Source organism: Bufo gargarizans, chromosome 6 (assembly GCF_014858855.1).
Source record: "Bufo gargarizans isolate SCDJY-AF-19 chromosome 6, ASM1485885v1, whole genome shotgun sequence".
Lineage (NCBI taxonomy): Eukaryota > Metazoa > Chordata > Amphibia > Anura > Bufonidae > Bufo > Bufo gargarizans.
Genome location: NC_058085.1, coordinates 381729806 through 381744016, shown reverse-complemented (window position 1 = coordinate 381744016; position 14211 = coordinate 381729806). Strand labels below are relative to the sequence as shown.

General features: G+C 47.4%; 1 protein-coding gene across 1 annotated transcript in view; it reads left to right on the top strand.

The window, feature by feature from the left end:
* The window catches only part of LOC122942260 (killer cell lectin-like receptor subfamily B member 1B allele B), a 107580-nt gene extending 106695 nt beyond the window's left edge, over window positions 1-885 (top strand). The window contains exons 4-6 of the mRNA XM_044299763.1: window positions 259-407; window positions 526-638; window positions 768-885. Coding sequence (XP_044155698.1) covers window positions 259-407; window positions 526-638; window positions 768-885 — 380 coding nt within the window. The remainder of the gene's footprint in view (window positions 1-258; window positions 408-525; window positions 639-767) is intronic.
* The last annotated feature ends 13326 nt before the right edge of the window (window positions 886-14211 follow it).

Sequence of the window (14211 nt, the reverse complement as noted above, 5' to 3'; positions counted from 1 at the left end):
GGGCCCCTTAGTCGATGGTCCACCCCCCAATGCCGGCCCTGCCTATAGCTACGCCAAGGGACGCAGTCCGAAAACACGGTTGTGTGCATGAGACCTTGCAATGATTCCTTAGTCAGTCTGTACATATGCTGCTTGGTGAATACCGAACACCTTGGAGTAAAACCTCAGCGCTGCACATTATTCCTTACACACGTCTTATGAATTTAAATGGCACTCCTACTATTACTGGATATATAAAGAAGCTTCAAACTCTTCCAGGTTGTCTTCTGTGTCCTAATAGTTGGATTCTACATGGAGACGACTGTTATTACTACTCAGATGTAACATACAGAACATGGAACCAGAGCCGGGATCAGTGTGAGAAGATGGGAGCTGATCTACTGGTCATAAAGGACCAGGAACAGAAGGTATGGCGTCTATGTCCATGTATAAGGAGATTATAGGAGGAGAAGACCGGCCGCAGTCCGCTGTGTCATCACATCTAGTTATATCTGTCATGTCAGGATTGTTCCTCATTTATTACAGGAGTTTATACAGATAAATCTGAGGGATTGGAGAGAGGAAATATACTGGATAGGACTTCACCATGATGGAGACGGCTGGAGATGGGTGGATGGAGAACATTATAACAGCAGCTTGTAAGTGACCTCCTGACACTAGCACACACTGGTCATTACTGGGAATATAGATAATCACCGGGGTCTGGACTTCTCTTATAATTACTGATTTCTCCTCATTTCTCCTTGTTATATTCTCTTGTTGCTCAGGATCCAGATAAAGACACAATCAGGAGGCTGTGTATCAATGACTAGATCTGATTATCTTCAGGAGGACTGCAGATCTACATACAGATGGATCTGTCTAAAGAAAGCCGTGAGGATCTGACCTTGTTCCCATAAGTTACAGTAAAAGTACATGAAACTGAATAAAAATCTAGATATGTCATTAGATCTGTACAATGATCCCACTACTTGTAATGACCTCGGGTTGTGATATTTTCATGTTACTAACTAAGGCCTCTCCTGGGCCATATGTCTGACGGACTCCCTGGGCAGTATCTTCTGTTGTGGCAGTGTTTTGTTCCAGTTACAGGGAAACGTGTCCTTTTTGTCAGCACTGTTAGGCTACATGCACATGACCGTGCTGTTTTTTGCGGTCCACAAACTGCGGATCCGCAAAAAACGGAAGCCGCTCTTGTGCCTTCCGCAATTTGCGGAACGGAACGGGCAGCCATTGATATAACTGCCTATTCTTGTCCGTTTTGCGGACAAGAATAGGACATGTTATATTTTTTTTGCGGGGCTGCGGAACGGAGCAACGGATGCGGACAGCTTTTGCGGCCCCATTGAAGTGAATGGGTCCGCATCCGAGCCGCCAAAACGGCGGCTCGGATGCGGACCCAAACAACGGCCGTGTGCATGAGGCCCTAAGGAGACCCTCTTCTCTGGAACTTGGGAGAGACTTCAAAAGGGCCTCCATGACATTCCTTTACGATGCATCAGACATAGATACAATATTTCCAAGTATTTTTCTCTGGGGAACAGTGCCCTACAGAGAATTGTTATATCATTTATCAGCAGACATAATTAGGCAGGATTACATTCATCAAATCAGTTTAAAGCAAAACTTCACATTAAGGCCTCATGCACACGACCGTTGTGTGCATCCGCGTCCGTTCCGTAATTTTTCACAGTTTAGCGGAGGTCCCATTCATTTCTATGGAGCTGTGAAAAAAAAATGATAGTCCTTCGTTTTTTCTCCGCGTCCGTGATCCGTGATTACAGTCCGTCAAAAAAATATAACCTGTCCTATTCTTGTCAGTGGAAAATGGAGGACAGACCCATTTAAGTCAATGGGTCCGTCAAAAAAAAACGGATGCACAACTGGTATGTCATCCGTGTCCGCGTCCGTTTTTTTCTACAAGACCTTGGTGCAATAAAATTACACATTTTCATTAACCTTCCTTTTTTTTCCCCTGTCAGACACAAGGAAACACAACTGAAGCAAAATCGGACACGGACCACTAAAGCCAAATCACTGACAGTGAAAAAACACTGTCATGTGCATGAGGCCTTACTGTGAAGACTAAACATGACGCATATTATATAGGGTACAGGAAACATTTGGGGAGATTTATCAAACTGGTGTAAAGTAGAACTGGTTCAGTTGCCCATAGCAACCAATCAGATTCCACCTTTTATTTTTCATAGCTCCTTTGGAAAATGAAAGGTGGAATCTTATTGGTTGCCATGGGCAACTGAACAAGTTCTACTTTACACCAGTTTGATAAATCTCCCCCATTGTACTTAGATGTCCATATTGAAGATCTCCTGGCCCCCCAATACTATATCAGTATGAACTGGTCTTGTCCAATTTGAGCCATCCCACAGCTTATGGACTCTAAATGACCGTACAATTAGAGAGACGAAGGAAGATTTGTAAGATGTATGGCAAATGCAGAACTCCTCTCTACTATTTTCCCCCTTTTTCTCATTTACATACATCAACAGCCAACTACTGTACCTCACTACCCTAGTGGTAGTAGGGGGACTATCCCATCTCTTCACCCATTCATTGAGCTGTCTTCTGTATGTAAACAGCATCATACCTGGAATGAGTAGTAGTACCATTCATCAGCCTCTCGTTCTGCGTACCTGGATTGTATTGTACAACATACTTAGGCTTTTTGCATAGTTTAGGAGTCCTCAAAAAAAAAAAAAAAATGGAAGGTTCTCCGTATGCCTTCCATTTCAGTATTTCCGTTTCGTTCAAAGATAGAACATGTCTTATTATTTAACGGACAAGGATAGTACTGTTCTATCAGGGGCTGGCTGATAGAAAAAACATAACGCACACGGACGTCATCCGTATTTTTTGCTGATCATTTTTTTGCGGACCGCAAAATACTTAAAAAAAAAATAAACCATACGGTCGTGTGCAAGAGGCCTAAGTCAACCCAAAATTTTTACAAATATGTCTATATCAACAAGCTACAAAGTAAGACCTAAAATACAACCTGCAGTATTCCTGAAATCTAGCCCACCCAAATGTATACATTTCCTAGGACTGGATGATGGTTGACAACCTTATTTTCCCAGACATTACATAACACATTATTTAGAGATTGAGTCCATGCTGGCAGCATCATCAGTCCCAGCAGGTACACTTTCAATGGGTGCATCCTGCTGGTCTTCAAAGTTCAGGATACTTTTGGAATGACTGGCATGGATCCAAGTGTCTTTGCCTTGGAGCTTTACAGAGGTGGCTGTAGTGAGCTGCACTTGGGCCGGCTTGCTATATCTCTACTCTAAGGACTTCCTGACGGGTCTCTTTACCGCCACCCAGTCTCCAGCTTTTAAATCATGAGTTCCCGACATACATTTAGGATCTGGGATAGAAGAAAGAACTTGGTTATGAGTTTCATTCAGATGCTTATGCAGTTCTTGGACATACTGAGACAATGAGCCATGAGTGGCTTGCAGCTGTTGGGGAAAGTACAACCCTATCTTGGAAACACTCCCAAAGAGTATATCATATGGGGACAGATTTTGTCTCCCTCCTGACAGAATACAAAACAATAGGTAAACACTCCACCCGCGGCAGCTGATTTTCCTCCACATACCTTTGAATTTTAAATTTGAGAGTGCCATTTATGCATTCTATCCTGCCACTACTTTGGAAGTGTAGGGCACGTGGAAGGCTTATTCTATCCCTAGGGTTGCTGTGGTCTCCTTCATAAATTCACCAGTAAAATGGGTGTCCCTATTACTTTTTATGGCCTCTGGCAATCCATATCTGCAGACCACTTCACTCATTAGTTTCTTTGGCATCGTCTTGCTGTTTGCCTTGGTCACAGGTTAGGCTTTGGGCCATCCTAAAAACAAATCTACACAGACCTAGACATATTATAAGTAACCACCATAGTTAGCTGAATGCAGTCCATCTGCAATATTTGAAACAGGTCATCTACTTTCTGGGTACATCTCTTTGGAACTCAGGTAGGCCTGATTGGGTTACGCCTTGCACATTTAAGGCATTACTACACAAACTGAGTCATCGCATTCTGGAACCCTGGAGCAACCCGGTTCTGCTAGACTATGGCACACATCGCTCCCTTGGAGTTTTGAACCATACCATTACGACACCCGCTTTGAACGCAGAAGACACTACACGATGAAGGTGCGGAATATACCGTACATATCAGAGACTTCTATATACCTTACCTCTTTGTCACGTGCCGTTGTTTTTGGAGGTAGCTAAAGTTGATGTTTTGAAAGAGCGGTCGGTAGGACTGTTGGCACCATAAGGAATGGGAAGGGGAACTCCAAACCTTCCTCTAGCCCCGCATACCAACCCCAACTAACCCCTTCAATAACGACACTGACACCGTTCAACTTTTAACCTTTTATTTTGTTGGGTGGTAATCGGCCACAGCTTATTTAAACGGCAAAACTATAACCTTGAACCGTGCTCTCCGCCAGCCGCTGGTATCCCAGCGGGCGGATCCGCCCATTTTTCCTCCAACACCTTTACGCTGCAATAACTAGCCGCCAAGGAGGAGCACCGCCCTCAAACGAGGCTCCGACCACCACCCAACAAAAACATGGCCTGCTCTACCCCATCCTGGATACCTGAAAGGAAGATATCTAAACCTATATCATTCAGGTGTACCCCATCGGGCCTCATCAATGAACGGTTATCGCCCTCAAGCTGCCGGTGTCTGACAACCACACCACCCCGGGACCTGACGAAACGGGAAATACGGGCATTAATCGTTCTCCTACACCTCTCGATCGCCTCCCCACCCTGCCATACCACCCGAGGAACAACCTCAGACCAGACCAGAACCACCTCACGAAAAAATGAAGGAAAACGCTCCAAATCGGACCTGATGAGGGTCAACAATTCCACCAGGGGAACAGAACCCATATCGTTCCCCCCAGCATGTAAAACTAAAATAACCGAGCCACTGGCCTGCGAACCGATTTCGACCACTTGAGACAGGAGCTGAGCCCATCGCAAACCCCGGATTCCTCTCCAGGCTACATCCACCTCACGGAAGCCGAGGGACCTCCCCCCAGGTCGGCAATCAGCTCTCTGAGCCGCCCAGAAAACATACGAACGGCCCACGATCCACACGGCCGGACGCCCAGGACCTGCAAGAAAAAAGAGTTAGCGCCAAGCAAACGCCATACAAAACCAAGAGACCTGCAAATAACCATCATATTGACCATCTCATACAAGTAAAATGTACATAAATAAATTATAACAACACTCTTCCCATATTTTTTTTTTTTTTACAACAGAAGGTCCGGTCTAATATACCTTGCAAAGCAGGCTGACTTCCACCTGCCAATTCTCATAACCTCCGATTCGGGTAAACCTGCCCTGGCCGCTTCCGTAGCCGCCCCAATACGGAATGAATGAGTACCGAACTCCCTGGGATTCACCCCAACTAACTCCAAACAAGACCTCATAACCCGGGTAAACTGGAATTTGGTCAAGGGAGAACCGTCCGCATGCGCAAAGAAATTACAGCACTCCGGGCGAACTAAACTATAGCTACCCACTAACCTAACAGGGCAAGAAATACCAGACACCGGATATAGCGGAATCCAGGCACCCCTGCCAAACTGGTCCGTCTTAGACCGTCGGACCCGAATCCTCAAAGAATCATTACCTAACACCACGTCCTGACAAGAAAGACCCCCTGGCCTGCTACCAGAAGGGGCAACCAATTCTCCCAACCTCAGGGCTGCAAAGAAGGCTACGCTAAAACTACACGAAAACAACGCTACCTCAAAAGGTGACGTGCAAACCTCAGGAAGCCTGGACAGAAGCCTACCCAGCAAGTTAAACGAGATCGGTCTTCGGCTCTCCCGAGAGACGAACTCCTTTCTCCAACCCTTCATGGCCTGACGGATAATGAACTGCTTAGTCACATCTACCCAGCCGCGCAATTTGAAATGAAAGGCGACACCAGCCAGGCGTCGTTGCGCAACCGCTGCAGAAACTCGCGTAGCCCGCAAGCGCAATAACCAATCAAGTGTGACATCCAAACGTAGGTCATCCCGGGAAACCACGTCCCTGTCATTCACCATTTCCCACCACTCAGCCCACGCCTTACCATGCGCCTGCCAAGTCGCCGGGGAAACAGACGATCGAACCAGCGACATCAGCTCCTGGCCACCAGGTCCCACAGGTACGACGGGCATTCCCTGCCCTCCAAATCCGCTCCCGGAAGAAAAGACCTGAAATCCTGCCAACGAAAACGGGAAAGAGCATCAGCAATTTTATTATCAACACCTGGAACATGACGATCCCTAAAATAGATATTACATTCGAGGCACCGAAGTACGAGATGCCGGAGCAATGCCAGAACCGGGAGAGAAGAGGAAGACAAGGTATTGACAGCATAAACCACACTCAAATTGTCCGTCCAAAAAGAAACATGCTTATTGGCTAGCCGGTCCCTCCACAACTCCACCGACACCACAATCGGGAACAACTCCAATAACGTAAGGTTCTTGCACAAACCATGACCCATTCCAGAAAGGAACCAAACAACTCAAAATAATGACATGAAATGGAACAACCCATAGGGAGACAGGTGTCATAGTAAAACTTACCGTCTACACAGCAACCTAGTAAATGAAAACAATCAGGGTGAACAGGAAGCAGACGGAAAGCTGATTCAATATCCGACTTAGCCAGGAGGGCCCCTTTGCCCGCCTCCCTGACCAACGCAACCGCACGGTCAAAGGAGACATAAGACACCGAGGCATCCTCCGGACTAATGGCATCATTAACTGACGAACCCTTCGGGTGAGATAAATGATGAATCAACCTGAACTTACCCGGTTCTTTCTTAGGGACAACGCCCAGCGGAGAGACTCGCAAATTAGGGAATGGTAACACATCAAAAGGACCCTTAATCCTACCCAATGAGACCTCCTTAACCTCTTCAGGACACATGACGTACCGGTACGTCATGATGCCCTGGTACTTAAGGACACATGACGTACCGGTACGTCATGTGTTGTTTCGATCACTGCCGCCCGGCTGGCAGTGATCGGAACAAGGTGCCTGCACAAATCATTGAGCAGGCACCTAGGCTAAATGCGCGGGGGGGTCCCGTGACCCCCCCATGTCGGCGATCGCAACAAACCGCAGGTCAATTCAGACCTGCGGTTTGATGCGCTTTTTGCCGTTTCTGATCCCCGCGGTCCCTGACCGCGGGGATCAGAAACTTTACAATGCCCAGAATATATATGTTATTCCTCCCCCTGCACCCCTGAATGATATTATGTGGGCGGGTGGTGCAGGGGGAGGGTTGCGGGCGGTGCGGGCGGTGCGGGAGGCGGGCGGTGCGGCAGGCGGGATCGCGATCCCCCGCCCGCCTCCCATTGCGTAATCGTTGGTTTCTAGTGGGTGCACATTGCTGGCACCCTGGTATAAACGGCTGACATCGTTGATGCGATGTCAGCCGTTTAACCCTTTCCATACAGCGGTCCGTACGGACCGCTGTATGGAAAAGGTTAACAGCACAGGGAGCTCCCTCCCTCTCCGATCGGGGGGCTGCTGTGCCTTTGCAGCCCCCCGATGGGAGAGGGAGAGAGCCCCCAGACAGCCCCCCGACACCCCAGTCCTTACCCTTCCCCGTCTGCGAAGTTGTGGCAGACGGGGAAGGTTCCCATGGCAACAGGACGCCTGCTCAGGCGTCCTGCTGTCCATGGTGCTGAACAGATCTGTGCTGAAAGCATAGATCTGTTCAGTGTAAGTAAAATACAGTGCAGTACCCTATATAGAGTACAGTACTGTATTATATAGACATCAGACCCACTGGATCTTCAAGAACCAAGTGGGTCTGGGTAAAAAAAAAAGTTAAAAAAAGTGAAAAAAAAGTAAAAATCAAAAAACACATTTATCACTGATTAAAAATGAAAAAAATTAAATTCCCTACACATGTTTGGTATCGCCGCGTCCGTAACGACCTTATCTATAAAACGGTAATGTTACTTTACCCGAACGGTGAACGCCATAAAAATAAAAAATTAAAAACTATGATAAAATAGAAATTTTGCCCACCTTACTTCCCAAAAAAAGGTAATAAAAGTGATCAAAAAAGTCGCATGTACGCCAAAATTGTAACAATCAAACCGTCATCTCATCCCGCAAAAAATGAGACCCTACTTAAGATAATCGCCCAAAAACTGAAAAAACTATGGCTCTTAGACTATGAAAACACTAAAACATCATTTTTTTTGTTTCAAAAATGAAATCATTGTGTAAAACTTACATAAATAAAAAAAAGTATACATATTGGGTATTGCCGCGTCCGTATGGACCGGCTCTATAAAAATATTACATGACCTAACCCCTCAGGTGACCACCGTAAAAAAATAAAAATAAAAACGGTGTAAAAAAAGCAATTTTTTGTCATCTTACATCACAAAAAGTGCAATAGCAAGCGATCAAAAAATCATATGCACCCCCAAAATAGTGCCAATCAAACCGTCATCTCATCCCGCAAAAAATGAGACCCTACTCAAGATAATCGCCCAAAAACTGAAACAACTATGGCTCTTAGACTATGTAGACACTAAAACTTTTTTTGTTTTAAAAATGAAATCATTGTGTAAAACTTACATAAATAAAAAAAATTGTATACATATTATGTATCGCCGCGTCCGTGACAACCTGCTCTATAAAATTACCACATGATCTACCCTGTCAGATAAATGTTGTAAATAACAAAAAAAAAAAAACTGTGCCAAAAAGGTATTTCTTGTTACCTTGCCGCACAAAAAGTGTAATATAGAGCAACCAAAAATCATATGTACCCTAAACTAGTACCAACAAAACTGCCACCCTATCCCGTAGTTTCTAAAATGGGGTCACTTTTTTGAGTTTCTACTCTAGGGGTGCATCAGGGGGGCTTCAAATGGGACATGGTGTCAAAAAACCAGTCCAGCAAAATCTGCCTTCCAAAAACCGTATGGCATTCCTTTCCTTCTGCGCCCTGTCGTGTGCCCGTACAGCAGTTTGCGACCACATATGGGGTGTTTCTGTAAACTACAGAATTAGGGCCATGAATAATGAGTTTTGTTTGGCTGTTAACCCTTTCTTTGTAACTGGAAAAAAAATATTAAAATGGAAAATCTGCCAAAAAAGTGAAATTTGGAAATTGTATCTCTATTTTCCATTAAATCTTGTGCAACACCTAAAGGGTTAAAAATGTATGTAAAATCAGTTTTGAATACCTTGAGGGGTGTAGTTTCTTAGATGGGGTCACTTTTATGGAGTTTCTACTCTAGGGGTGCATCAGGGGGCTTCAAATGGGACATGGTGTCAAAAAACCAGTCCAGCAAAATCTGACTTCAAAAAACCAAACGGCGCACCTTTCCCTCTACGCCCCGCTGTGTGGCCGTACAGTAGTGTACGGCCACATATGGGGTGTTTCTGTAAATGGCAGAGTCAGGGCAATAAAGATACAGTCTTGTTTGGCTGTTAACCCTTGCTTTGTTAGTGGAAAAAATGGGTTAAAATGGAAAATAAGGCAAAAAAATGAAATTTTCAAATTTCATCCCCATTTGCCAATAACTCTTGTGCAACACCTAAAGGGTTAACGACGTATGTAAAATCAGTTTTTAATACCTTGAGGGGTGTAGTTTCTTAGATAGGGTCACTTTTATGGAGTTTCTACTCTAGGGGTGCATCAGGGGGCTTCAAATGGGACATGGTGTAAATAAACCAGTCCATAAAAATCAGCCTTTCAAAAACCAAACGGCGCACCTTTCACTGTACGCCCCGCTGTGTGGCCGTACAGTAGTTTACGGCCACATATTGGGTGTTTCTGTAAACGGCAGAGTCAGGGCAATAAAGATACAGTCTTGTTTGGCTGTTAACCCTTGCTTTGTTAGTGGAAAAAATGGGTGAAAATGGAAAAATAGACAAAAAAATGAAATTCTCAAATTTCATCCCCATTTGCCAATAACTCTTGTGCAACACCTAAAGGGTTAACGACGTATGTAAAATCAGTTTTGAATACCTTGAGGGGTGTAGTTTCTTAGATGGGGTCATTTTTGGGAGTTTTCTATTATCTAAGCCTCACAATATGACTTCAAACCTGAACTGGTCCATAAAAAGTGGGATTTTGACGATTTCTGAAAATTTTCAAAATTTGCTTCTAAACTTCTAAGCCTTGTAACATCCCCAAAAAATAAAATATCATTCCCAAAATGCTACAAACATGAAGTAGACATATGGGGAATGTAAAATCATCACAATTTTTGGGGGTATTACTATGTATTACAGAAGTAGAGAAACTGAAACTTTGAAATTTGCAAATTTTTGAGATTTTTTGGTAAATTAGGTATTATTTTGTGCAAAAAAAATAATTTTTTTGACTTCATTTTACCAGTGTCATGAAGTACAATATGTGACGAAAAAACAATCTCAGAACGGCCTGGATAAGTCAAAGCGTTTTAAAGTTATCAGCACTTAAAGTGACACTGGTCAGATTTGCAAAAAATGGCCTGGTCCTAAGGTGTAAAAAGGCTGTGTCCCTAAGGGGTTAAAGACCTTGTCCCTAAGAACATCTGGTAGCTCCCGAGCCGACCTCAAGTTATCCGAATAAACCGGAGAACGATTAAGAACAAAAGGGATAAAAAACCCGAAGGAAAAACCAAAACGGAGTTGAGCCGCAGCCTGTTTATTGGGGTACCTGTCTAACCAGGGGCCCATCTCTGCCACGCTCACCGGGGTCCTTAAAACCCCCCTGCTCAAACTGTTTGGTTGGCCTAACTGTGGGGCGGGTACACTTATTAGCGGGATGAGGGCCTCCGCAGGCGGAGCACTCATGCTTGAATCTACACAACCCGGCGAACCTGCAGCTTCCTTCGTTAAACAACCAGCAGGACCCGGGGCGACGGACGGCCACCGGTCCATGGGAAGGTGATCCCCCTGAACCAGCGGCCGCCGCTGGAAAGGGAGGGGGCCTCTGCGCAACCATTAACCTCAACCACACATCCGTCGCCTTAACCCCCCACCCCATCTCCGGGTGTAACGCCAACCGACGACGAAACTCCTCATCATACCGCCACCAGGCACTCCCCCCGTGCGATTTATAAGCACTATAAATAACATCCTGATAAACGAACAGCTCGGAACATCGCTCAGCATGACGTTGCCCCATAACACAACCCAAAACGGAAAAGGCCTGCAACCAATTGTTCATGGTCTTGGCCACCCGGGGTCTACGCTCAGAAGGTCTATCCGAAAAACGCCTTTCCTTATCCACCGTGTGTTGGTCAACCGATATGAGGGACCAAACATCCACATACTGGTTAGCCCACACCTTTTCCCTAACCGCTTCCTCCAGGTGGGAACCAAGGAGGCTAACCCCGCAATAACATGAATCCTTGTGAACTCCCGCAAGCATGGGCGCCTGTTTAACGCTAGGAGGAGGGGGTCCCTGAACCTGGGCAGGCGGCTGCAACCGATCTAACAACATCTTCAATAACTCAGCCGTGTTCGTTTCACCCGCCCCCGCCCCCAATATACCCACAGAACGGCACTCACCGGAAGAAGAGACAGGAATCACCGGAGCAGCAGGCACCGGAACCTCAGGCTGCACAGACGCCGTAGGAGCCAGGCCACGGACCCTGGAAGACCGAGGATGCGACCGCCCCGTGCGACGCGAACGAACTGCTTGACCAGACTCCCCCGACGCAGCCATCGACCCTTCAGAGGAGGACGGCGAATGCCATCTGGAGGATCTGGAGCGCCTGCTCCGCGCCGAGCCATCAGACCTGCGGCGGGAGTGACGCCTGCGGGAACCTCGCCAAACGCGTCTTCTGCTCTCCGGGGAGGAGGATGACGAGCTGGACCGAACCCTGCGCTGGCGTGACCCCCGGGGAAGGGAAAGGGGAGGCGGCAGCGGGTAAGCATGAACTGCAGGGGCAGAAAGGGGTTCCACCCGCACCCCATTGTCATTATGAGACAGAGGGGCGGCCACTTCCACAACTGCAGCTGGTGGCAGAGCCCCACCTAATTGCTGCTGTCCCTGGGGAGCATGAGGGGGCAAGGATTGAGATGCTGGGGGGGTGAGAGGGAGACTCCGGGAGGAGGAGCTGCTGGCTTGAGCACCCATAACTATACCCCCGCTCCAAGCCGCAGTTAAACAAGCGGCAGCAGGACGGGACATGTGAGGAGAGGGAACCGGAAGGGGCGGAGCCACCGCTGACTCGGCAGCACAGGGGACCTGCCGGCCAGCATGAGAGACATCAGCGCCGGCCGGAGCAGTCAGGGTAAGTGGAAATGAAGGGGGGGACTGTACCCGAACCTAGCAGGGGGGCGGATGTGCCGAGCAGACCGCCGGCCCCCCACCGCAGTATCGGGATCGACGGGCATTACCTCCGCAGGGGCGCACGCCAAGCCAGGGGAGGAGGAAGATTGAGGGGAACCGAGGCTGCTCAGGAATGAGCGCAGCCATCCCTCACCTCCCTCAGCTAATCTCGCCCTCAAAGCCTCCAGCAGAGGGGCATCTGAGGCGGCCATCTCCATGCGGACAGAGCGCTGCAACCACACCACAAAGCGCTTCCGCTCAAAGAGGAAGAGGGAAGGCGGGACAGTGGCATATATGCCCTCCCGGCTGCCGCCCACTCTCCTAACCGGATCCCTATATTAACCCCTGCATGCCCACCGGAACGGGCATCAGAGGAAGTATATAATAAAGGGGGAGGAAACAGGGGGGGGGGGGGCCACCAGTCCCTGCCCACCCTCCCTAAGCCGTCGGGTGGCCACCATAAGAAACGATTTACTCCTATGTTGACGAACATATGAACATATTACGAGAAGGTCTGAACCTGGGAGCTGCAGACTGAAATAACAATGGTGAATGTGATGGAAGGCTTAATGAAGTCCAACCATTCGCTAAGGGCCCTGCTCAGACACCAACTGTTACTGGTAGCAAATACTTCACCTATACTTATTCCCCAGGCCACCGCTTTAATTTATTCTTATTGTTTTATAAAGGACCCAAAAGTTAGAAGATGGCATATGCCGCTTAACTCTGGTAATGGATCAAGTGAAATGTGTAGACTCACCAGACCTGGTGGACCATAAGCACGAATACATGGCTGGTTGAAATTAACAGGCTAATGTTGCCTGCAATGGGGACAAAAACGTACCCACTATACTAGCAGTTGTGACAGGAATAAGCTTAAGGACGTGATAACTATGTATGCTGCGCCTGCAATAATGATGGACTTGTCGTGACCGTAGACGTGACAGCCTACATGTATTGTGCCTTATTATCGTACCTCCCACTGGAAGATGGACTGGTACCCGGAACAAGGTGCGACACCAACACCCTCAGCCTGAGTTTGAGAATGAAGTAAGCATGCCTATAATGAAGACATAATGTACACACAATGCCTACCGCTATGACAGGACGAGCTTAAGGTCATGATAGGCTACGTATGACAGGACTTCGTAATCGCCTGTGGTCGTGGCAGGACTTCGTAATCGCCTGTGGTCGTGGCAGGACTTCGTAATCGCCTGTGGTCGTGGCAGGACTTCGTAATCGCCTGTGGTCGTGGCAGGACTTCGTAATCGCCTGTGGTCGTGGCAGGACTTCGTAATCGCCTGTGGTCGTGGCAGGACATCGTAATCGCCTGTGGTCGTGGCAGGACATCGTAATCGCCTGTGGTCGTGACAGGACATCGTAATCGCCTGTGGCCGTGACAGGACATCGTAATCGCCTGTGGTCGTGACAGGACATCGTAATCGCCTGTGGTCGTGACAGGACTTCGTAATCGCCTGTAGTCGTGACAGGACTTCGTAATCGCCAGGCGCGAGAGACCCTAATGGCGGAGCCAGGCGCCAGCGAGGGAAGAAACGTAAACCTGAAAGAAAGCAGCTATGTTCATCAGGAGAACGGTATCAGAGCGGTGCACTGACTCCCCCAGAAAAAATACTGAGTAACCATGATGTAGCAATGAAAAGGAAAATGCAGCCTTAAGTGGAAGCCGACGTGATGTATGAACAGGTGGGTGAACGCAGCTCTGGATGTGAGTAGTGCCTAAAACATGGTATGGGCCCAGCTGTGAGCATGAAGAGCATGGTATAACACAGCTGTGAATGCAATCTGAAATGACAGGGTATTAATGTGATGCAACAGCAACGCATGAACGCAGCTCTAGTAGT